Genomic DNA, 24,445 nt, shown 5'->3' on the forward strand with positions numbered 1-24,445 from the left:
CGATAAGGTGTGCAGCGTGATCTGCGGGGAATGGCAGTCCACTGTGCGGTGATAACAGTGGTATTCTCAGGGGCCGAGCCTGCCAAGATTTTAACTTCGCAGTCTCGAGAGTGATAGACACGTCATCGCCATTGTAAACGTTTTGAACATGACATAAGCCACCATGTATCTGTAATGATGAGTGCTTGGAGTATTTCAGAACATCAGAGTGCCGGAACAAGTGCTGAAGACGGGAAGGCGGTCCAGTCACGCCAACTGAGCCCTTGTCCGTGTGGCTGATAGTGACTTTATTCAAAAGAGATGTCGACTGAGATAACTGACATGATTAGCGCGTCTGGAATACTCTGAAATTGGAAGTCGTGAACCAGAGCAGGGGCGAAAGGCTCTGGAGCAAAACAAGGAGTGATGAATTAATACGTACGGTTTCGTCGTTGTACTTATCCAGTTGCTCCTGGACTTCATCCGCTGACAGTCCGGTGATCACATATGCCCAGCTTGGGTCTCTTTCATCGACACCCCTAGTTTCCAATAATTCGGAAATTCGTCCAACATGTACGCAGAATGCGAAAGAAACACGAACACTCTCAGCACTATTGTATGCCAGGTCGGCTAAGGAGGACGCTGCGACTGTAGCAGCAGCCGCAAACAAGCCAATACTCATTCCAACCACTGTGGTATTACCAGCATGAAGATCATAGTCTATGCCCTTGGCTTCGAAATAGCTGTGTCCCTCTTATCAGTAGCAGTTCGGCATGGATTGCAGCCGAATATGGGTTTCTTGGAAGCATTGACTTACCCGATCAGTGTGGCAATCTGATAAATGCACAAGAAGGCACCCTCCCAGGATCCGCTAAGTGGACCTTTCCTCAACTCATAGAAATGTAGAGCAAGTCCGGTAACAGTTTGAAAAGAAGGGATACTTTCTTGCAAAAGCTTTGGGAGCTTAGCCACCTCTTCTTTGATGATAATGTCACAGTTCGACAAGAAGGCCGCAAGCAGAGGAAATCTCTGCCCTTTGGAGTGCCGATGGATCGAGCGAAAGAGCTCCTGTACGTCGTCGCTGGGAAACTCATGGCTGAACAGAAGAAGTCTGGTCGAAAAATCACCTTCCAACGAGCTCATCGATGACTGACTCGCAGTATCCATTTTTAAGAGGCTTAAACGACGCAATTGAGATAAGGAACGCTCCTGCCTATCTGTCCACTTAAGAGGTATTATCTTGACTTTCCAGTTGATAAGGCTCGACGATACGTCCAAACCTTCCAACTTACCGCACAGGAAACGAAAGCATTGATACCAGAGTTTGCACTTCGATAACGCTCTTTATTCACGAGTTCGTAGAGGTTGATTTTCAACACACAACTGCCCGGATCGGTTTAGGCTTGAACCTCTCTCTCGCGCTGTTTTGTCCGGCATAAAGATGGAACATCACTCTCAGTGAAGATCGTGTAATCATCCTATCGTCATCCCGAGTTGTTGAAGTTGTTTCGACAGTCCGATAGCTCATGCCTTGGTCCGAGGGGTGATACTGGCCGTTGGAAAATTGTCGGGAAGGATCCCCTCGGGGTCGGTTTTCGGAGTCGGTATCGTGGCTCCCCCAGCCAATCAATCCACCTCAACACACAAGTCGCAAATAATTGTATGGAATACGTTGCAGACTATTACTTGTAGAATCAGCAACAATATGTCTGAGTGAAGTAGCCGGTCTATCGCGTCATGGTCCCTTAATCGAGATCATCAATCTTTCGGTCAATTACGCATGTGACTGGGTTGAGAAAATTGAGTCGATCTGTATATTGCTTTGTGGTGGCCATTGGAAAGGGCAGAGAATTTCGTCTCTGGTTGCTGGCATTTCAGGTACCACAGTTGTAGCGTTTTCAGGATGACTTCGACGGTGACAAAAGTGGAAGCCAAGTTTGCTGCTCTTGTTTTCAATGACTATCTTGTTGCTCAGATAGGCAAAGTTCCTGATCTCCCTCAAGTTGGCAATGTCACAGATCGCGTTGTTAGAATACTGGGAGGCAACCCTGGTAAGATGCAACTGCAAGGCACGAACACATATCTCATTGGAACGGGAAAATCCAGGATATTAATCGACACAGGTCAGGTGAGTGATCATGAGGACCAACCGGTCGAATCGGGTGCATGATCATTTTTAAACCCCTTTTAGGGTTGCCACCTTTGGGTCGAGAGCTTAGTCCGACATTTGGAAGAGCACAGTCTGGAAATCGCTCATGTCCTCCTTACACATTGGCACAAAGATCACACTGGCGGGCTTCCGGATTTGGTTGCTCAGTATCCCATGCTGGCTTCACAGACCTACAAGAATTGTCCTGATCTGGGTCAATTGCCCATCAAAGATGGGCAGACTTTTAGCGTGGAAGGTGCGACTATCGAGGCAGTATTCACACCCGGACATGCCGTCGATCATATGTGCTTTATTCTGCGGGAGGAACAGGCAATGTTCACAGGCGACAACGTGCTCGGACATGGCTACACCGTCATTGAAGATCTTGGTGCATATCTGACCTCTCTGCGATACATGGAGGATCAACAATGTCGAGCAGGTTATCCAGGACATGGTGCCAAACTCGACAATCTTCCATCCAAGATCAAAAGTTGCATTAACCGTGAGGAGCTTCGGCTAAATCAAGTTTATGCCATCCTGGCGGAGAAAACTCTTTCCAGGACAGTCTATCAACGAAATCGGCCAAGCTTCACCAACAGAGAGCTGGTAACCTTTCTCTACGGAGAAGTTTCCGACGCGCTGTTTGATATGGCACTGGAGCCTTGCATGAACCGATGTTTATGGAAGCTTGCCGAAGATGGCAAGGCGGCATTCAAGCTAATCAGGGCAGGGAGGAGCTGGTATGCCCGTGTTATGATGTGATCGGCGGCTCGAATTTCGAAGCTTAGCTTTGTCCGTATCGGTGTGCGAATGACTGAAAACGTGGTCCAGCGTCCATGATCTTTTTTTACCTCGCCTACCACGAGGACTGGCTCCTGGGATGCTTTGTCAGAATGGATCTTGAGACTTGGTAGATGGTGTTGGGGAGAGCAGGTCGGTCGGAGGAATGCTCGGGATTGTAACATACTTAGAACTACGAACCTGATGGTCAAGTCCGTCGGGAGTCGGGCTGTCGGCACTTGGAAGCACCGACTCAATGGGCCACAAATTTTAGGTACGAGTAGATATCGAACTAATTGGTAGAAGCGAGGGGCAATAGTTCAGCTTCGTAAAGGACATGGTGGAATCAACGGTCCATAACGCCTCAGATTAACCTCTCCAGAGATAGATAGCACAATAATTATAGGGCGATTTGCGATTTTTCACTCGTGGTAGGAAATCCGGCAAGCGATTCACTAGTAGAAACTCACAGAGGACAACAGTCGTTTTCAAATTGCAGTTTCGGTTTCTGTATGCTACACACCTCGTACATATACGAGTACCCAGTACTCGCACCCAGGTAGGTAGGCATTCAGGTTGTGGGTTAAGCCGCCTACAAAAGCGGCCACAGACCTGCCACTCGTTCAGATTAAGCGGCGGAATGCGGATAACTTTCCCGATCTGATCTTGGACAACAGAGCACTGGGGTCGCGAATCAACCGATCAACACCTCAATGTCCCTTGACACTGCCAACTCACACAATCTTCCAACAGACGGAAAGCAGAGATGAATTACCTGTCTACAATAAATTCTGCTTATTCTGTGTCATCAACGCTCAAGTAGTCATCGTTGCAGGTTTTCAAGTAGTCCGCCTGCCAACGAACAGCGGGTCTTTGTCGTCATGACGGATAACAAACCCTCATTCGACATTCTTTTCGAGACGAAGGTGGCCACCGACAGAGGCATGAAATACCTCGAGTGTTTGTACTATAACGAGTTCGTGAACATGATTGTGAGGGACAGTAGGCGGCCGGCTAATGTGTCCTTTGTGACCACCAATGCAACACGGGGTAGGCTAACGTGCACGAACTGGGCTGAGGTCGACTTTCCGAGTTTGATCGAGACCATTGTTACCAATGGTCACACGGTCGCCATCACGGATGGGAACACCTACTTGATTCCAAAAACGCCGGGCAGAGGGAAGACCATGACGTTGGATAGGAAGGGAAAGAAGAAGCCCCGGTCAAAGCGCTGAGCCATTACTCAGGATGCCCGTTGACGATGCCCGCGAAACTCAGACCTGATCTGCAACATTGGGATTATGAATGAGAAGATGAACACCTCCCGCAAATTGAGACCCTACCAAATCTGTAGTTCACGTCCCTCTCTCGGCTAGTTAATGAATGATTTCAGAATTAGCTGCCGTACCAGTATGGAATCAGCTCTCTCAGACTTGCAACTGAGGACAAGTTGGAGACGATCTGCAAAGCCAAAGCGTGCTGTGAGAGTGATTTAGAGGGCGCATATATTTTCTAGGTAGCACAGCCGAGAAAGAAAGGAGCAAGGTGAAAAAGATCCCCCAGATTGTTCTCAGGGCACGAAATCCTCTAGCTGTTTTCAAAGAAGGGCTATCGTTGTCGCATTCGTCCTAGCGACGCACCAAACGTCACTGGAAAAGGATCGTTTAGATGCAGCAAGGCTGAGAAACAACATTCATGAATGGTGTGGATTCATTGTTCTTATGAATAACGATGGAATATACCTTGCTGACTAACAGTCGAAGAGTTTCTGACCAGTGATAGTAGTACTATTACAGAGTCTAGCTTTGAAAATTGCAGCATTTGGCCAACCGGAAACTTTCATCCCTGGCTTAGCTCATCACTTCTAGCCTTTCACTCAGTATTTGTCCACGGAGACTCCGATGCTAGGAGGTAACACCACTGTACGACTCAGCATGAAACTTCTTTGAGTTGATGATCTCTAACACCAAGCTGAACGGGAAGCTGCGCAGCAGAAGGTCATCCCGGTTGTCGGTAAAAAGGTAGTCTTCAGCAAGCTCATTGAGCTCATCGAAGTACAGGACTTGGTCCACTATCTCCTCCAAAGCATGGAATTTGCGATCCCCGGTCTGTGCAACTCGCCTCGTTTCCCATGCTTCTTGATCTTCCCTGGAGGGCAATTTGATTTTCCCAGACCAGAGTAATGCTATCAGGAATGCAGACTTCTCCCACGTAAGCCATGGAATCGGACCGCTCGGTACTCCGTTGAATGCAATGGTAGCTGGGTTATGCATGTCAAATATGTGTTGATATAATGCTGGTACTCGATATCCCGACACCGACGGTGGCCGCACCTCCGACAAGAATGGGTAAAAGTGCGGAGCCAGTGGACCCGAATGATGGCCAGTTGCAACGATCAAATGGTCGAAGTCCTGAACTGACCACGTATCCGTGTTGTCTGGGTTCTTCTTACGAAATCTGAGGCGTAATCGGTCATTGTCCAGCCTTTCGACATTCTCAACAGTTGTTTGGTATTGAATCAGATGCTCGAAGTCCTTGGCTTTCCGTGCTACCGCGCCTGAAATGTCTTTGCAAGTCAAGGAGAGGTTCTCAGGCTCCTGCAGCAAGCTGGTTTCGAACATACTACCCTGACTGAGAACATTGTAAGGAAAGTTCACTCGGATTTTGGGATTTAGTGCAGCTGCAGGAATTTGGATTTGGGGGCTGCTGTATGGCTCTGTGACTGGCAATTCTCCTGATAGTGATCTAGGAGTCGTGCCATCCACCGTCGAATTCTCAGTAAGGAGCACGGGTACGGAATCCCGATGAGTATCATAGAGCCAAACGCCTCCCGATGCACTCTGACGCTCGAATATGTGTAGATCGAAGCCTACAACCCGGCTGAATGCGGCAGCCGAAGCAATACCGCTGACCCCAGCGCCGATGATAGCCACACTCCGATTGCCATGCTCGACGAGTGGGGCAGACGGCGGTGTGTCTGATGAGATGTCGTCTGATGTTAATGAAGTTTCAGAGGAGCCATCATGTTTGTTGTCATGGGGGTCATATGATATGAAACCCTCGGCTCCATGGCTGTAAAAGGTGGAGGTGTTATTAGGTGTCAATAGTTTGCCCAATTGCAAGCGTTTAACAAGATCTGGGTTCGAAATGAAACGCCTGCCGAAGGATATACCATCTGCCAGGCCTTCTTCAACTGCCAGAATGGCCGAGGTGCCGTTGTAACCTCCATTGCCTATCAGTGCGGCCGGACTATGAAGAGGGTCAATAGGACGAGTGGTATCAAGTAGTTGGCGAAAAGGTCGCAATGAAATGTCTTCAGCAGCAATTCCTTTGCTCACCAAGCGTTGAACGTTCTGCGAAAGACTGAGGCCGCGGGTAAACTTTCCCTGCCCAACATGGAGATAGGCAATTCCGCGGCGAACAAGTTCAGCAGAAAGATGAAGGACTTGCTCTAGAGGCTGTGAGCCATCGGTTTCGTGGAAGCTGTCATCGAGGATATATGTCAGTATTTTGTATCAACTATTTTTAGTACACTCAAACTTACAAGGAGAATGGACTGAGGCGAATTCCGATCCGCTGATAGCCAACAGCTTCCGCGACAGCTTCCACCACTTCAAGGGCAAATCGAGACCTATTCTCGATACTTCCACCATAGTCGTCGTTACGTTTGTTGATGTTGTCATGCAAGAACTGGTCGATCAACCAGCCATTGCCCGCCAGAATCTGGCCAACGGAATTAGTTGGGTAGGGATCAATGAGTCGGCGTAAAGTGGATGCAACAAGTGATATCTATCATACCTCAATACCATCCGCGCCAGCATTCACTGCTCTTTTTGCAGCACTCTTGAAGTGGTTCGTAAGATCATGAATTTCTTGGATGGATAGATCGTGGGGAGCTCCCGAACTTTCCCCTGAGTGGGTGTTGATTGCCGATTCGGGTACATTCGAGGATGATACTGGTCGGTACCCATATGGTGGTGGGTTATATAAGCCTGCTTGATTCCGGGCGCGTTTTACAAGGGCAGGTGTCGTGCATCGACCAACGTGAAAGAGCTGTTGGAACCAATATCCCCCATTTTCATGAACAGCTTTAATGATGGGAACAAGAGCTGCTTGCTGAGCTGAATTATGTAGGCTTGCCGCCCACGGCCACGCGACCGAATCTGCTGTGATGCCTGTAGCCTGAGAGATCATCAGACTGCCAGCGGTGGTTCTCTGAGAGAAGTATTCTTTGGCCAATGGACTTTCAGCACCATTGATGGACCTCGAGCGGCCCATGGCCGGATGAAAAACTCGATGCTGTAATCTCAAGTCTCCTATGCGTAGGGGAGTGAATATCTTCGCGTTCTCACGCTCAATCCCTGGGATTGGTGATACGTCGAGTGCTGCATCAGAAAATCCGCCGGCCGAGCCTCGGGCGTTCGCTTGCTTCTGCAGGGTTGTGGGCTCCATGTTGAGTTTTGTGACCCAGCACTCCGAAATCGAGGATAAATAGCCAGGGGGAGACTCGTTTGACTTTGTACTCTGCTGTCAGAGTTGTCGATTTCTATCGAGCTCTCGTTTGGTAATCTCAAAACCAGTGAATCCCGTTTTTACGCTCCGTATGGGAGCTTTGAAGGGTTTTTTCCTTTTCCAATGACTCTGCACATCCTGTAGGCACGACATGGGCAACATTTACTCCTGCATTGTGTTCAGTGCGTAAGTCAGGTGACATGGTTAGTAGTCGTATGGTGTTGAAGGTCGGCAAGTCGGCGTTTTTGATCGGAATCCGATGATGGTGTATTTCAGACGCTAGTATAGGACAGCGTCGGCACAAGGCTGTTCGGAAGCATCTATCAAATGAAAGTCGGCTATAGATCACGTCAACAAGCCACGTTTTCGCATGCCGCTCGGGTCTTCGTGGGTCGAGACGCCTTGGGACAATATCAAGGCCGGTAGTCATCATGTGATGTTTGGTTGATGCAGCTATAAGACAGTGAGAGGCAGACATGGGTCCCTGGTGTTCTACAGAAGATCTCATTTGAGAAAACAGCTTCAGCGAATGCAATCTTGAACAATCACTGACGGTATCGCAATGTCGAAAGATCATGACTCGTCATTGGGGGTGCTTCCTAGCGACAACACTTCTGAGGAGGAACAGAAGCCACGGAAACGAGGCTTCAACTTGCTCTGGGATACTCTCGACAAATCGCCCGAAGAGAGGAAGTTTCTTTTCAAGCTCGATACTGGATTCTTGACCATCGCTTGCCTTGGTACGTTTAATGCTCATGGTTTTTGGTGTACTGTTGTGTGGGACAACTCAACTGATTGTGTTCGAAAAGGCTATTTTATCAAGTATCTTGACCAGTCGAATTTGTTCAATGCTTTCGTCTCCGGCTTGTAGGTCCAATACTTCCACCTGTGCAGCATGAAAACCACATCTGCTGACTGTAGAGGTACAAAACAGAAAAGAAGATCTGCACATGTACGGAAATGAGCTGAACTACGCAGTCACTACTTGGACTGCAGGTTACATTGTCGGCCAAATTCCCAGCAACATCATTATAACCCGAGTGCGACCATCAATATGGTTACCTAGTCTTGAGGTGAGGATGGCTCTTGCCATGAGGTGTTACAATTGGGACTAAATTGTGTCAGATTGTCTGGTCGGTACTCACAATGCTTCTGGCCAAGTGCACGACACCAGGTCATCTGTACACTCTACGATTTTTCATCGGTGAGTGACGCGACTTTGTTCAAGGAGACTTGTTCTCGTTCGGGCGGTTTACTGATTTGTGCGACAGGGCTGGCAGAAAGTGGCTTTTATCCCGGAATTGTTTTTTTGCTCGGTTCCTGGTGTGAGTACTCTCTGCAGTCGGATTGCTCATCCGAGATAAGTTCGCCCAAGAATACCTACTAACCAGATCATTTGACAGATCGAAAGGATGAACTGGGCAAAAGAACCTCCATTTTTGCCGTCTCATCCTCGATTGCTGGCATGTTCTCTGGATATCTCATGGCTGCGTTGAGCAGTATCGATGGTCGACACGGTCTCAAAGGCTGGCAATGGTGAGTTGCCTTTCGGAGTGTTTTCTTGCCGTCGAGTTACTGATATCAACGGGTAGGCTCTTCATCTTGGACGGTGTTATATCTCTCCCTATCGCATTCGCAGGATTCTTTTTATATCCTGATTCCCCAAGCAATAGTCGAGTCTTTTACCTCAACGAGAATGTAAGTGAACCTGCTACAGAGCAAGCACTTGCAATTCTGACAAGAGGCATCAGGACAAGTTGATCGCGCAGTCCAGACTTGTTGGCCGACCAAAAAAGGAGCCATTCACAAAAGCGAAAGTTGCTAAAATCCTCGGTTCTTGGCAAATCTACCTGTTACCTTTGGTGTTCTTGTAAGTGTTTCTGCTTCCCCAGTAATCAACACTGATTGAACTTCATGAAGATTCTGCGGAGCGGCAGCGGCAGGAAATGCTCAACCCATATTTGCCATATATCTCAAATCAACCAAGAAATATACGATTGCCCAAATAAATAATTATCCCACTGCGACATCTGGCATGTCAATTGTCAGTACACTGATCTATGCTTGGGTTTCCGATGGAGTTTTGAGAGGACGACGGTGGCCAGTACTCATAGTGGCAGCGGTAAGTCTCGGCATGCCTTGCTGGCGCTCACACGACTTCAAACAGATTGCTTACTCTTGGACTTGATAGACGATAAACTTCATCGTTTGGACTTCTTTGGCTGTGTGGAACATACCAGAAGGGTGGCGCTGGGCCTGCTATATCATAGGAGGGCAAGTGAACTCGATAAGCCCTATTTCTTTGGCGTAAGTTTCCGTGGCAAACGTGTATGAGGATTCCCCGTCCCAATGACCTAACACATTATAGTTGGGGCAACGAAATTGTTGCCGATGACGAGGAGAAACGGTCCATCGTTGTGGCTGCGATGGCATCTAGTGCATATGTCGTTGGTATCTGGCTTATACTCATCATTTGGAAGCAGACCGACGGGCCAAAATACCACAAGGGCTTTATTACAGCTTCGGTGTTCTCGGTGTTGGCCGTTATCTTTACCTTGATCGTGAGAGAGCTCGTTAAGCGGGACAATCGCAGGTAAGTTCATTGGAATCAGATAGCATCCGACATGAATCACTAAAGCCGAGCAGGAAGAAGAACCAAGAGGATAAAGTAGCAGAAGTGTCACACGTCCAGGAGTCAATCACACCTACAAAGTTGTGATCAACCTCAGACAGTCCGAGGAAGTTGAATCCAGGGGCCACTCTAGAGAGACAGTTCAGTCAACACTTTTGGTAGGCAGAGTTGGGGAGAAGTGTTTGTGATCGGAGAAGGGGAGACTCAAATTGTGTCAAGTCGATGGGCCCGAAGCTCGTCATGAGAGTAGAGAAAGAGCTGAAGTAGAGATCAATCAAAACTTTACGATGGTATATTTTTTGACTATGCAAAGACATAAATTCCCTGTGGTATCGCATTGAGGAATCAAAGAGGGACGCGCCAGATGAGACCAAAAACACTAGCCCAACTGAATGAGTCTAGCTCCTACCGGGCCGACTGAATAGGGCGGCAACCTCACTGTCCTTATTCAGGTACCCGGCTTGGCGGCTGTTTACACTCCTATTCTGGATCTTCTGATATCAGGCTTCAAGATTGCTTACACCTATCTTCCATCTATCTTCCATCTCTGTACCCCCGCTCCGAGCAGTACCAGATTTTCGTTTTGCATCACAAAACTAGCTTGCCTTTCTTCAGTTGAGAACTTTAATCAAATGGGAGCTTTCACAATGATAGAGAGGTTAACATCATAGAAGACGGCGAAAGGTGGAAAGAAATCACCAGCATTCTGTTGAAAAATTCCCCGGAGAAAATGTTCCGCCAGTCTGAGAAGTATGCAATCGCTACTGCCAATGCGTTCGTCATTGCCGCATTGGTAATATTTGCACAGGGGTTTTTCCCCCACAAAGCATCTCTGCCAGGATTTGCCCAGTGGCCGGTCGGTTCGTCGGCCTCCAGCAGGGCAGCCCCATTTGATCGTGTCATCTTTATGGTGGTCGACGCTCTCAGAAGTGACTTTGTCTTCGGGAACTCATCGGGTTTTCAATTTACTCAGAGCCTTATTCGAAATGGAGCGGCAATACCCTTCACTGGCCATGCAAGTCCTCCGACAATCACGATGCCTCGGGTCAAGGCTATCACCACCGGATCCGTACCCAGCTTTGTGGACTTGGTACTGAACTTTGCTGAATCAGACACAACCTCGACTCTGAAGGATCAAGATTCCTGGCTGGCTCAAATCCGAGCCAAGGGTGGCAAATTAGTAATGTATGGAGACGATACTTGGCTACGGTTGTTCCCAGGATTCTTTGAGCGATCTGATGGGACCACGAGTTTCTTCGTTTCCGACTTTACTGAAGTGGACAACAATGTCACACGACATATCGACCCTGAATTGGACAAAGATGATTGGTCTGCTATGACCCTCCATTTCCTCGGCTTGGACCATATTGGACACAAGACTGGTCCAAAAGGTCCTAACATGCCTGAAAAACAATCTGAAATGGACGGCATAATCAAGGATATTTACACGGCCATGGAGCGCAAGAGCCACCTTCAATCTTGCGTGCTTGTACTTCTAGGTGACCACGGTATGAACGAAGGTGGCAACCATGGTGCTTCATCTGCAGGCGAGGTCTCAACAGCTCTGACTTTTATCAGCCCTAAATTCAAGACAGCATTTGAAGGTCAGACAAGCCCGATCATGGACGCTGTTGACTACCGCTTTTACGATACTGTGCAACAATCAGACATCGCACCTACACTGGCTGCTCTTCTAGGCTTTCCAGTGCCTCAAAATAATCTAGGCATCATCATTCCACGTTTGCTTGAACTCTGGACAGTGCAGACTGACAAGTATGAGCTTCTTTACGAAAATGCCGAGCAAATCCACCATATAGCAGAAGCTACATTTCCGATCGACTTTAAGCAGGGTACTCTATCAGATGATTGTTTCAACAAAGGTAGCGATTCTGCGGCTCTCGCATGTCTTTGGCATCGAATCTCAGCTACCCGCAGCACTTCTCAACCGGGGTCCCTGAGCCCCAACTCGATTGTGGATTTGAAAACATTCCTCTACAAAGCCCAAGACGTACTGAGTGGTACTGCTAGCAATTACGGGTTGACCAATATGCACATCGGTATAGCACTAGGGGCAGTTGGTCTTTTCTGCTGCCTTCCTACGTTCGTACCAGGTGTTTTCCAAGCCGGCATGGACGGATTGTTTCTCACATTCGTGTTGATAACTTACATACTCACGATGTTTGCAAGTAGCTACGTCGAGGAAGAGCATCAGTTCTGGTATTGGATACTTGGAGGCTGGCTCATGCTGCTCTATGTCAAAGGTAGCAGATTCTCGAGCAACGGAACATTCTCCGGGAGGAGTGCAACATTCCTCGCATTCGCCTTACTTGGTGTCATTCGAAGATGGCGACAAACAGGCCAAAAATACGCCGGCGACCCGGATCTGATCACCGAGCTCGTTAAGCCGAATTCTTGGCTACTTTGGATTCTGGTGACACTCACGTACGGGATCCCATCTAGCAATCTTACCGTCAGGGCAGCCAAGTGGATGGGATCGCGACGGATGGGTTTTCTGCCAGTCATGGTCACGGTCTCGGCATTTCTCTTCAAACTGGCGTTCACTGCTGCAGACGCCCCGGAACTCCTTCAGTCATTCTCCATCTTCAATCCGATGGTAGACTTCGTGGCCAAATACGCACTCTTGAAACTCGCCCAAGTCGTCTTCCTCGGGTTGACGCATCTCGGCGCATGCTCAATATACTACGAAGCCCCATGGCAAAGCGTGGAGCATTTCAAATCATTCCTCGGTGCGTTTCAAGACATCGTCACGATATTCATGGCCACACAGTCTCGAACGGTCTTTGTTCCGCTGTTCTTATTCTTCAACTTTCAACTCGCTTTACTTCGGAAAGCAAGAGCATATACAATTGGGGAGGTCACAATCCTAGCGCTACTACTGCAATATGCCTCGTTCTTCACACTGGGCGGCACAAACTCTATCGCCACGGTGGACCTTTCAAATGCATACAATGGGATCAGTGGATACAATGTGGTTGCAGTCGGCATTCTAACCTTCATCAGCAACTGGAGCGGACCGATATGGTGGTCATTCGGCGTTCTCCAATTGCTGAGCGATGCTGATTTGAGGAAAGGACGTTGGTTCTTTCTGCTAACCAGCCTTACTACTTTTGCTTGTGTGCATACTCTGGCCGTCATGGTGGCTTGCACAATGCTCCGAGAACACCTCTTCATATGGACTGTGTTTTCGCCGAAATATCTGTACACCGCTGCCTGGGTTGTTGGACAGCATACAATTGTTAATTCAATTGTGATTGGCGGATTGTTGTGGCAGAGTGGGACAAGGCTATGATCACGAAGATCATGACCTCGGGCGGGTGGTTGGAATGGCAATGGGTAGATGGACTTCAAGAACCCAAGCCATCTCACCTGCATAGAGCGACTCTGGTATCTATCGTGATCATGCGCCATTTTCCTGCCTTGGCAATGCGAAGCCGTCGAAGAAAGCACCGATGCCTGCTGTGTCTTCGATGGAGAGAACTTTGGAGACATCTGCACACCCTTAGCGTCTGGACCTGAAATTAGACTTTGAATGTAGATAGACATACACTGGTCAGGTCGCACAATGACAATAGCTCCTCGATCCGAATCAATTTTATATGTCTCGTAAGCTTTTCCGTCACCTGAGTTGTAGCTCCTCTCGTCAATGAAGACTTTATGCAAGTCTAAAGCTGGTCAGTGAGACTCGTGAATGGGGACTTTCAGCTCTCTCACCTCGCATCTGCCACTTCCCTGTGACGGGCCAGAAATACTTGGGGATGTGTTCTTGCTCTAGCTTGGTGTGGTCTCCGTGGAGCACAACAATTGGTTCAATCAGGCTATCGATATCTGCCGACCCAGGTGTATATTTGTGGACTGACCCTTGTGGTGAATCTAGGTATTCCGCGATCTGGATGGAAATGTCAGTTTCTGCTCTCTGTGTAACTTCGTACCAGTTCACCTACATTTTGTAACCTCGAGGCTGTACTTGTCTCTCCGATCCTCCCCGCGAAGCACATGATGCGCCAACGTCCATCGGCTTTCAAGGTTTGAATGAGAGGCATCGCTTTTGCGTCACAGAATCGCACCACTTGAGCATTGGGGAATCTCATCCCAACCACGATCTCGGAAGCTAGTTCCTGCCTGCTTGTTCCGCTTGATGTGAGGGTTGAATCTTCGTACTTAGACGTCAAGCCTGCTGTGAATCTGCCTGACTTGATGAATCCTTCACTGAACTGCTCAGGTGATGTGTTCTGCTTGCTCGAGAAGAGCTTTGTGAAGAAACGATCGAAATCAATGAGGTCCGCTGCTGTCTTTCCACGTTCTAGGTCGTATGTCTTGAGAAGATCTGGCTTGGCTCCGCCTTTGAGCACTGTTGCCAACTTCCACCCAATGTTGTATCCATCCTGCATGCTGACGTTCATTCCTTGGCCTGCTTTTGGCGAATGTGTGTGAAATGCATCGCCTGTGAGGAATACTCGGTTGTCTTTTGTGAAATGATCGGCAAGGCGTTGACCGATGCAATAGCAGGACCACCAATACGTGTCTGCGTATTCCATTGTGTATGGGCTGAAGATTTGGCGCGCCTTTTCGTGCAGATCTTCCAGCTTCACACTCTTAACATTGGTTCCTGAGGGGAACTCGATGTAAAAGCGAACCATTGAGCCGCCTTCTCGTGGAATTACTAGAATGCTGCCATGGCTGGAGTGAATCGTTGTCTTTCGTCGAATGTCTGGGAAGTCTGTTCGTGGATAGATGTCCATCACTCCCCAGACTGCATCTGAGGTATCCCCGACCATTTGATATCCCAGTGACCGCCGGACTGCACTGTGAGCACCATCACACCCCTACAAGATTTTTAGTTGGCAATTACAGAAGAAATGTTAACCTTTAACTTACCAGTACGTACTTCGCCTTGAACGTTTCTTCCTTGCCATTCTTTTCGGCGATGACTGTTACAGCATGTGCGGATGGCTGATCAACCAGTGAGGCATCCACATCAACACTCTTTACCGTGTAACCGTACTCTACCGGCTTGCCCCCATTCCGGTGCATGAGGTCGAGTAGTAAGCTGTTTATCCTGGCTTGATTTAGTATGACATGTGGTTGGTGAGACAGTCCAGGCTGAGTATCTGCCGTCCTGCTGGTTCGATGTATTCCCCCTTTCCCGTCAGCTGACCAGAATGCGACTTCCAAAACATGGTATGCCTCTCGGAGTAACTCCTCAGATATGCCAAAACTCTCAAAGACTTCCACCGTCCTACATTGCACACCGTCGGCCTGGCCCATTTCCATGGGTCCATCGCGCTTCTCCAGGATCTTGAAAGATTTGATGCCGCAGATGGCAAGCCATGCTGCTGCGCACAGGCCTGCAGAGCCGCTGCCGCAGATCAGGACGTCGATTTCTTTAACCATTGTGATGCGGTCCAATCTTGATTCGAATTGGGAGAGTTTACTGAGATGACGGACGTTGGGTTATTTCCTGGCAGTGAGAAATTCTTTTATGGCTTTCAAGATTCGGAAGTGAAAGGTAGCCTGGTTCAGAGCTGAACAGGGCTCCGTAGTGAAGGAAAGACTTCTCCGGTGTCTCTTGTCAACGGGAACGCAAACGGCATATCTCGAGCTACAATAAGCATTTCTGAGAGAGGACGATCTCATGGATTACTTGGTCATTCCGAATACCAGCATAGAAGGCAACGGGAACCCCCCACATGCCTGGGGTCAATTTGCTCAGCTGGCACCCAATGATGAAGCAAGATGCTGCATGCCACGATCCGATCGGAAGCTTATTCCTCCGAAGGTTGTGCCTCACTCTGACAAAATCTTAGAATGCACGGCAGATTCACGGCTGGCACCGGAACAAATACTTCCGTAAGGATGACTCGATCCAATCAGCTGTGAAAACTCACCTGACTGGGCCTTCTGTAGAGAGCCGGCTGTACATGCCGGGCTTACATCGCGTGCGACCGTTATCCGTCGGTTGGCAAAGGTAGACGCCTATGGGGGCATGTATATTGCTACTACTAATGGTGACTGGGCGATTTGGGAAGAGCCAGTGTCAGCGAGTGTTTGCGACAAGCACCATCACACCGCCTTTGGTGCCAAGAATCATTCCCCGCCTTCTAACATCTGGTTTTGCCAGACATACAACATGAATTGAGAATATTCAATCAATGTCGCAGACTAACATCCATGCTCCCAAAACTATGTCCATGCCGGTCTGTTGATGCGACTACCTGAATACTATGTCCGACTGAAAGGAACTCGAGACCCCATCCGCCGGCGAAAATGCCTTCGGTCGATGTGCAACCCCTCCCAAACCCCTCGATCCCTGCCTCCACCATGCCGCTCATTTCCCCGAATGCCTTGCTTCATGCTCATCTTAAGCAAGATCCACCTCGTCGGCCTTCAGGTCGAGGATTGGCTGAAGCAAGGCCTACTCAATTGAATATTGGGTCATTGTCACACTGTAATGGATCTTCCCTGGTCAAGATTGGAGCTACCACAATTGTGTGTGGTGTAAGAGCGCAGATTCTTCCTGTCAGTGAGATCGCAAATTTCAGAGTTACAAAGACATCCCAATCATACGATTCTTCCGCTCCAGTCCGGCGTGATGATCGCAACAAAATGGCAGATGTGCACGGTCATAGCTACAACCCGATCTCACTTTACAACCTTCTCGTTCCAAATATTGAGCTAGCAACAGGCTGCTCACCCAAACACGCCGCAAATACGATGCCCTCAGTTGAGGCCCAATCCCTTTCTCAAAGACTTCTTTCACTTCTACACACATCACAACTAGTTGACCCCTCGCAACTTGGGATCATTTACATACCACCTATCGAATCGCAGGATCCGGAACTTGGCGTCGACAACGACCCACAAATCAAGGCATACTGGACACTGTACATCGACATCATGTGCATCAGCCATGGAGGCTCACTATTTGATGCTGCATGGCTAGCTATCTACGCGGCACTGAGAGACACAGAATTGCCACAAGCTTGGTGGGATCCGGACTTGGAACAAGTTCTATGCTCCTCAGATGACGTGGAGCGATTGAATTTACACGGTCTCCCTGCTCCAAGTTCATTTGGTGTATTTGTGCCGGAGAAGCGCAGTCTTACTGGCCCGCCGGCAAGTGAACTGCCACACTGGGTGCTTGCAGATTTAGATGCATTCGAGGAAGAAACATGTATTGAAGATTGTTGTATCACAATCGATATGAACGATGCTCATGGGGAACCATCGATACTGCGGATAGAAAAGTCTGGAGGCACAGTACTTGACGTCGAAAGCCTACGCGGCGCTTTTGCTACGGCTGAAGAAAGATGGCGGAGTTGGTTTAGGCTCCTCGAGAGTGTTTTCCGGCCCTGAATTATGCACCCTGTCGTTGCTTGAGACGGGTCCACGCATGCACAAGACAACTGGCCAGTCGGGTGCGAGACATTGAGGATGAAGAGGGGTTTCACTGGCTTTCCAGGTGAGAGTCTGCCCTATGGCTTCCCAGTAGTATTGAGGATCCATTGTTTTTCCAAGGGTACCGAATACCTGGAACTTGAATGGCACAGCCTCGCCCCACATTCCAGCCTCGACTATCTAAATCATGAGCACAGTGAAAAGATACAACAGTCTACGAAAATAATAGGGCGCTGCTACGACTAAGCGTGTCACAAGTACCGAAATATCTGAAACGGTTGTCCAATAGCTTATCATGGAATCGGGGCATCAGGACACCGTAGGAATAGCAGTACTACGCTGGAGACAAGGTCGCCGGATGCGGGATCACAAACTCGACCACCTAGGTATGATTGTTTTCTGTTGCTATCATAAAATGCAGACAAGTTGATATCTTTCATAGATGACTTGACGATATCCTGAGTAATCATTTAATATGAGTTTCGGCACCTGCATTCGTGGACAGAAAATAACAGCAAGGAAACCTCCCCGTTCGCCACCAAGGTAGTAGGCAGGCTTTGTGGTACCACCACATCCAACTCAGTTCTGGGGTTATATCGGGTAGAAAGGACCACCCCACCAGAATCCTGGACGCATTCCCCGCATATTATCCCATCCTGCCGTCCTTTTGTGGGCGTATGTGGGACCTTTGACTCCCCAAGCTCGGTTCCGAAGCCAGCCTAACTTTTGAACCGTGCAACTTTTGGCTCGACCTCGACACCCTCAAGATGCTTCTTATCAGCCTCATCAAGGATTCTGTGGGATGCTTGGTTCGTGGGTACGTATAGTGTTTGGCTGGTGAAGCAAACCAGCCAGCTTTGATTCCCGTGGGGATTCCAGAAGACTAAGGGTAGGACTTGACCCGCATGAGGTACCAAACTACCTTAGGTACCTAGACTCTTATGCCCAGGGCACTACAAGGGAGCACAGCTCACTTACAGCTTGCCTGATGTCCCACAGAATGTCCCAGGCCTTTGTGCTGGGTCTGGCAACGCTATGGTACCTCTTAGCGCTCCCGCCCTTCGCTGAATTGCGGGGACCCTATCACACCCCAGACTGCAACTTCATTCTCCAAAGACCAAGGTTAGTCTTGCGAATACTCGGTAGAAGTCTAGCCGGTCAGGTTGCACATGGCTTTGGCGATTTGACATGGCGGGTGTGAACCGGATCAATCTACAAAAGTGTACCCTTGCCCCCACGTTGTTGTGTTCATCTTCTCTCGACTTTGACACGCCACTCATTCTGCCCATCAATTCGTGAACCATGGCCACCGACAATACCGCAGAACGAGCTGTAAACAAGGAGCTCGGAACAACGGTACCCGTACAGGCATTATCAACGGACGACAAGCAAGACTATTCCACAAATGAAAAGCATCTTGAGCAAACCCCGGACGAGGTAAATCTCAGCTACAATGATGATGAGGAAGAGCCCGAACTTCATATGCGGACCTGGCTCGCGCTTGGTGCCATGTGGCTTCTGAACTACGTCCAAGTCGTAGCGCTCCAGGGTCCTCCAGCAGTGGTACGTCCTAACGTCCCACCCCATATTTGGGTCTCCTTGGTGAAAGCGACGTGAGTTAACATATTTATTTTAGCTTGACTGGATCGGCAAAGATCTGGCAAGCCCAGAAACCCAAACATGGGTGCCAAACTCGTTATCGTTGGCTCAAGCTGTCCTTGGACCTGTGATCTCCTCAGCCTCAGACACCTTCCAAGCTCGAAAGACTTTACTCGTTGGATCTTGTGTAGTCTCCTTTGTGGGTGCAGCCATCGCACCTGGATCGAACAGCATGGGCCGACTCATCGCGGCACAAACCTTGATTGGTTTTGGTTTTGCCGCAGTGCCACTGGCTTACTGCGTACCCAGTGAGATTTTGCCCAGGAAATGGCGACCAAGTACGTGTTTCAACCTTGTCAACACTTATGCGATGTATGCTAACTATGTCTCCACAAGTCATCCAAGCTTGTATCAATATCGCGGCTGCATGTGGTGCAATTTCAGGTCCTTTGATCATTGGAGCATTGACCAAAAGCAACCCTCATACAGGATGGCGCAACTTTTTTGTACGCTCAGAGAACCCTTTTGACCATTTTCATGATATGCTGACTATTCTAGTGGATTCAAATGGCATTCTGGGGCATTACTGCCATCGGAATATTCTTTGGATATCGCCCACCAAAGCGACATACTCGACTAGATCATCTGTCATTCTGGCAGAAGCTTGGACATCTCGATCTACCTGGATGCGGCCTACTCACAACTGGTTTGACACTTTTTCTGACTGGACTCAATTTGGGTGGCAACTTGTACGCTTGGACAAACGCGCGCACTCTGTCTACCTTGATTATCGGCCTTGTTATCCTCATTGGATTTGGCGTTTACGAATGGAAGGGGACTAAAACCGGTATCCTAAATCATGAATTATTCCGTGGTGGGAAGAACCGAGGCCGAACATTCGCTATCTGTGTTGCTCTCATCTTCATTGAAGGCATTATGCTGTTTAGCTACATTGTCTTCTATCCCGTCATGTAAGGATACTTCCTCTGAGCCACTAGGACTTACTGACTCTCCCCTTAGGACTTCTTCCCTCTTCGAAACCGACCCATTCCTCCTCGTCGCACGCTCACAGCCCTACTGGGTAGCTGGTCTGTTCGCCACTGTACTCTGGGGAACCCTCAGTACCAAATTCCGAACTATTCGAGAACCCTTATTTGTCGGCTACCTTCTATTCACGGCTGGCATTGTCGGTCTCGCGACAATTGAGCCTGGACACCAGTTGAATCAGCTAATGTTTTCAGCCCTCGCCGGTATCGGATTCGGCTCTCCTCTCATTCTCATCATTACTGGTGTTCAACTCTCTACCCCTCACAGCCTCATTGCGACAGCAACGGCAGTTACCACATCATCTCGAGCGGTGGCAGCTACAGTCTTCACTGCAATCTATGCTGCAACATTGACATCTGGTTTAACATCCAAGATCCCGAATTATGTTGCCGCAGCGGGCGGTAGAGCTGGTCTTCCAGCCTCGTCCATCCCTGCATTCGTCGGAGCCCTTGCCACAAATGACCCCGAGGCTCTGGCGGCGGTGCCTGGTATTTCACCATCGATCATTGCGCTAGGCGTTGCGGCCTTGCAACAAGCATTCGCCGACTCACTTCGCAATATTTACATCATCGCCGCAGTCTTTGGCGTTGTGGCATGTATCGCTTGCTGCTTCCTGGGCGATATGCGCAAGACAATGAATTATCATGTTGATGCACCTGTAGAAGATTTGCATGCAAAGCATGCTCATAATACTGGAGATCGGGCAGCATAGGAGAGACAATGAGGGACTCTCACCGGACTTGGCATTTGCATGTCCAGCATATGTAGTATCTCCAGATGTTGGAAGGAGAACCAACGAAGATTTTGTCCGGAGCATAATTTCGATCACTCTTTCGCCTGAGATTTTAATTTTTCCAATCTTCGAGTCTCGTCATTCACCCCCTTTGCCCACATGGACCAAAACCAAGGTCCTGCCTAAAGTATATCGCTCTAGGATGACCTTACCAATTCATGTTTTCCAGTGCTTAAAGGTGTCTGCTCATTTACTAGAACCCAAAGTCTTCCTGACCACCTCTTCCAAGTCCTCCTCCTGCAGCCCCAACAATGCATTGGCAAACGAATCCTTCTCTTCCCAGTTGCCCTCAACAATACCCACGACACCAACCAAATCCTCCCTGGCGACAGCATTCCCGGGTTCCCTCTCGATCAAGGCTTTCGTTTCAACCATAAACTTCTCCGACTCGACATGTTCGACGTCCCATTTCCTCTCCGTGACCTTCTCCAACACCTCCAGCAACTGATTCTGGGTGATGAGAAAACTCTGAACGAAAAGCCTCTTGTTTCTCGTCTCCTGCGCCTTCAACAACACCTGAACCGTCGCCTTCGCAACCGTCTCCAAGGTCGTCGCGGACCATTTGATGTCCCCACCGTCGAAGATGCGCGCGTAGCTCCTGTCCGGAAAGACCTGCAACAGGCCACCGTCGAGATAATCAAAGAAATGGCCCGACACGAGCGCCGTCCAGGAAAACTTGCCAGACGCGTCCCGCTCCGCCAATCCCTCGAGGTACTCCCGCACGTCGCCTTTGGCTTTATACTGCGGCATCATGCGCAGCGAGAGCTCGGAAGACGAGTCGAAGCTGCCGAAGTCCGCGGGGATGAAGCGCTGCACGCCGGCCTTGAGCGCCGCGTCGGCAATCCGCGTCTGCAGCGCGCTGTTCGTGCCGCTGACGGTCGTAATCACTGCATCTTGGCCTTGGAGAACGGGGATCAGTTCTTCTTCCGTGAAATCGTCCGACACCTTTTGCGTGGCGGCGCCGGATGGGAACGTCGCTTTGGATGATGAGCGGGCAACTATTGTTACGGTAAAACTGGGTTCTGCGAGGAGTGCCGACAGGATTGTGCCGCCTAGGCGCCCGCTCGCGCCGATGAGGGTTATATTGCGCAGAGCCATGATTATTTGTGCGTTGCTTGGAAGGGATACTGGTGAAGGTGAAGATGAAGATGAAACTACTTTCCTGGATTTTGCGGGGCTAATGTGATAAGTGCTAGAAGAAAAACTAAGCGGGATGAACTCTTTCTCTTTCTATCTACAGTACTCGTCGAGTTACCTTTTTACAAGACTGTGATATCTACAGATGGTTTAGAGATTTCGTCATCGAACTATTGTGTGGGACTATCTTGCTAGCTAGGGCAGATCGAGTATCCAACCTCGAGTACAGCACGGGATAACTTGCCTAAGTCGTTGGGTGCCTCTTGTCTTAGATAGCGAGATGACTGACCTGCCACCCCCCCAACGCCTTTTGACACCCGTCCACAAGTCATCCAGTGTAAGCGATGTAACTGCCTAGGTAGTCAGGATCTGCGAAATTGAAACGACGATCCATCATATTCGTTATCGATCAGGGTTCCGCTGACTCACAGTCACAATCTACGAGTAACTAGTTGGATGGTGAATTGCGCACAAAGACCTTCTGGCGCTGTTCTTTTTCCTTTCGGGCGCCACCGTTATGATCCTGCAGTATTCCCGGCAGGATGGTGGCAGGATGGTGGCACCCGACACGCCCCATCGGCCCAGAGCTAGTGGTTCCTTACCCCCGTCCCAACCCTCCTGAGACTCAGGCATATGTACCTATGTACATATTTTTAATCAACACTGAAAATCCATCTTCAATTAATTATTCAGACTCACAAACTGCGGAGCGTGGAAAACATCTCCCTGCAAAGGCCGGGTTAGTCATAACTTCAGCAGCAATTGTGAAACATGGACACAATGAATAAGGCCATCACACCCTGTGGCGTACACCTGCCCATTCAGCGGACTCAATAATGCAGCAGCCTGAGCGTCCAAGAAATGTAATGCTTAAGTAGGTACCTACCAGGGAAGGTACTACAGGATACGAACGTCAGAGAGGAAATACGGTCCACGTGATGGAAACCGCGCTGATGCTAGGTACACTTGAATTGAGAACTGATATTCGTTATTGCTGCCTGATGGCCTTATATGTTTGAATTAAAGGACATGGGAATGCACTCATTGCCGCATCCAACACTAACAATAGCCCTTCAACAATCCTAACAACACAGTCTACACCGTAATCATGCGAGGCTGGCAGCACACGACCCGAGGCCTGCCTTCACAGGTCCTCACACTCTCCGACTCACTCGCCCTCCCCACACTCACATCGCCAACTCAGGCACTGATAAAAGTGCACCACGCCGCGCTCAACCCGGCCGGCTCGATCTTCATGCAACTCTGCCCGGGCATCCTGCGCCGCAAACCCTGCATCCCGGAGATGGACTTCAGCGGTGAGATTGTCAGCGTCGGCGCGGCTGTGCCGTTGACGCGAGGCTTCGAGCCCGGCGTCCAGGTGTTCGGCAGTGTTTCCGTCGCCGAGCATCTGAGGGGTCAAGGGTCGTTGTGTGAGTTTCTCGTCGTGGATAGTGACGGCGTGGAGCTTAAGCCCGGGAATGTCTCGATGGTGGAGGCTGCAGGGTTGGGGATCGCTGGGTGCACCGCGCTGGCGGTGTTGGATGCGGCGGTGGCGAAGGGGCTGGCGAAGGGGATGAGGGTGTTGATTAATGGGGCCGCTGGGGGAATTGGGTGTTTTGTTACGGAGATGGTTCGTGATAGGGTTGGGAAGGGAGGGTATATTGTTGCGATCTCTTCGGGAGACAAGGTGGACTTGCTGAGGGAGCTGGGTGCGGACGAGGTGCGTATTCAAAACCACAGGAGGTCCTGAAGCTCTGGTAGCTGATCGAACGTCATGTATCTGCGTGATTGTAGGTGTTGGACCGCAAATCCGTCCCCTCGGTGTCATCGCACCTGACAGAAAACCACGCCGAGCAGCCATTCGAGATGATCATCGACGCCTACGGTGTGCAAGAGCTCTACAACAACAGTGCGGCCTTCCTGAAACCCGACGGACACTTCGTCACCGTCGGCATCGCCTTCACGGAGTACAGCTACGGAAGCATGGCTGTCGCCGTCAGGGATATGCTGTGGAATGTCGTCTGCTCTGCATGGGGTGGTTCTGGGAGCAGACGATACGTCCAAGTCGCTTCGGCGTGTAATCTGGACAGCCTGGAGAGGTTGAGGGTTTTGTGTGAGGATCGGGCCTTGCGCGTGCCGATTGATTCCCAGTGGGCGTTTGAAGATGCTCTAAAGGTGAGTTTCCAAGTGGTATTGTGGTATCGGTATCATGAGGAGTGACTAATGTGTTGTTAAGGCTTATGAGAGGATGGTCAGTCGTAGTGCCAAGGGTAAGATTGTCGTCAATGTGCTGAAAGATGTGCTTGTTGCGGAGGGACGGGACTGAGCAACATTATTGTTGATAATCTGAGGGTTTAGTGATCTGAAGGTCAATTCGACATCTTTTAAACTGGTAAAGGAT

General features: G+C 49.4%; 8 protein-coding genes across 8 annotated transcripts; 5 read left to right on the top strand and 3 right to left on the bottom strand.

Annotated features, from left to right (window-relative positions):
- Positions 1–1,882: 1,882 nt before the first annotated feature.
- LTR84_008141 (uncharacterized protein) lies at positions 1,883–2,890 on the top strand (the record flags this gene model as incomplete). Its single annotated transcript, XM_064851691.1, has 2 exons — positions 1,883–2,107; positions 2,171–2,890. 2 exons carry the CDS (start codon positions 1,883–1,885, stop codon positions 2,888–2,890), a joined length of 945 nt encoding a protein of 314 aa, XP_064710694.1.
- A 1,922-nt stretch (positions 2,891–4,812) lies between these two features.
- Positions 4,813–7,360, bottom strand: LTR84_008142 (uncharacterized protein; the record flags this gene model as incomplete). Its single annotated transcript, XM_064851692.1, has 3 exons — positions 4,813–6,391; positions 6,453–6,631; positions 6,707–7,360. The coding sequence occupies 3 exons, from the start codon at positions 7,358–7,360 to the stop codon at positions 4,813–4,815; spliced, it is 2,412 nt and encodes an 803-aa protein (XP_064710695.1).
- A 3,422-nt stretch (positions 7,361–10,782) lies between these two features.
- On the top strand, positions 10,783–13,362 carry LTR84_008143 (uncharacterized protein; the record flags this gene model as incomplete). The annotated part of the gene is made up of 1 exon (XM_064851693.1): positions 10,783–13,362. One exon carries the CDS (start codon positions 10,783–10,785, stop codon positions 13,360–13,362), a length of 2,580 nt encoding a protein of 859 aa, XP_064710696.1.
- A 108-nt stretch (positions 13,363–13,470) lies between these two features.
- Positions 13,471–15,464, bottom strand: LTR84_008144 (uncharacterized protein; the record flags this gene model as incomplete). Its single annotated transcript, XM_064851694.1, has 5 exons — positions 13,471–13,562; positions 13,619–13,735; positions 13,785–13,959; positions 14,015–14,896; positions 14,949–15,464. The coding sequence occupies 5 exons, from the start codon at positions 15,462–15,464 to the stop codon at positions 13,471–13,473; spliced, it is 1,782 nt and encodes a 593-aa protein (XP_064710697.1).
- A 927-nt stretch (positions 15,465–16,391) lies between these two features.
- On the top strand, positions 16,392–17,426 carry LTR84_008145 (uncharacterized protein; the record flags this gene model as incomplete). Its single annotated transcript, XM_064851695.1, has 1 exon — positions 16,392–17,426. The coding sequence occupies one exon, from the start codon at positions 16,392–16,394 to the stop codon at positions 17,424–17,426; it is 1,035 nt and encodes a 344-aa protein (XP_064710698.1).
- A 1,344-nt stretch (positions 17,427–18,770) lies between these two features.
- LTR84_008146 (uncharacterized protein) lies at positions 18,771–20,826 on the top strand (the record flags this gene model as incomplete). Its single annotated transcript, XM_064851696.1, has 5 exons — positions 18,771–19,031; positions 19,105–19,405; positions 19,464–19,573; positions 19,626–20,038; positions 20,088–20,826. The coding sequence occupies 5 exons, from the start codon at positions 18,771–18,773 to the stop codon at positions 20,824–20,826; spliced, it is 1,824 nt and encodes a 607-aa protein (XP_064710699.1).
- A 267-nt stretch (positions 20,827–21,093) lies between these two features.
- Positions 21,094–22,005, bottom strand: LTR84_008147 (uncharacterized protein; the record flags this gene model as incomplete). Its single annotated transcript, XM_064851697.1, has 1 exon — positions 21,094–22,005. One exon carries the CDS (start codon positions 22,003–22,005, stop codon positions 21,094–21,096), a length of 912 nt encoding a protein of 303 aa, XP_064710700.1.
- Positions 22,006–23,152: 1,147 nt separating this feature from the next.
- LTR84_008148 (uncharacterized protein) lies at positions 23,153–24,370 on the top strand (the record flags this gene model as incomplete). The annotated part of the gene is made up of 3 exons (XM_064851698.1): positions 23,153–23,764; positions 23,839–24,219; positions 24,281–24,370. 3 exons carry the CDS (start codon positions 23,153–23,155, stop codon positions 24,368–24,370), a joined length of 1,083 nt encoding a protein of 360 aa, XP_064710701.1.
- Positions 24,371–24,445: the final 75 nt, after the last annotated feature.

The sequence above is a fragment of the Exophiala bonariae genome (genome assembly GCF_035927105.1).
Source record: "Exophiala bonariae strain CCFEE 5792 chromosome Unknown scaffold_3, whole genome shotgun sequence".
In the NCBI taxonomy this organism is placed as follows: domain Eukaryota; kingdom Fungi; phylum Ascomycota; class Eurotiomycetes; order Chaetothyriales; family Herpotrichiellaceae; genus Exophiala; species Exophiala bonariae.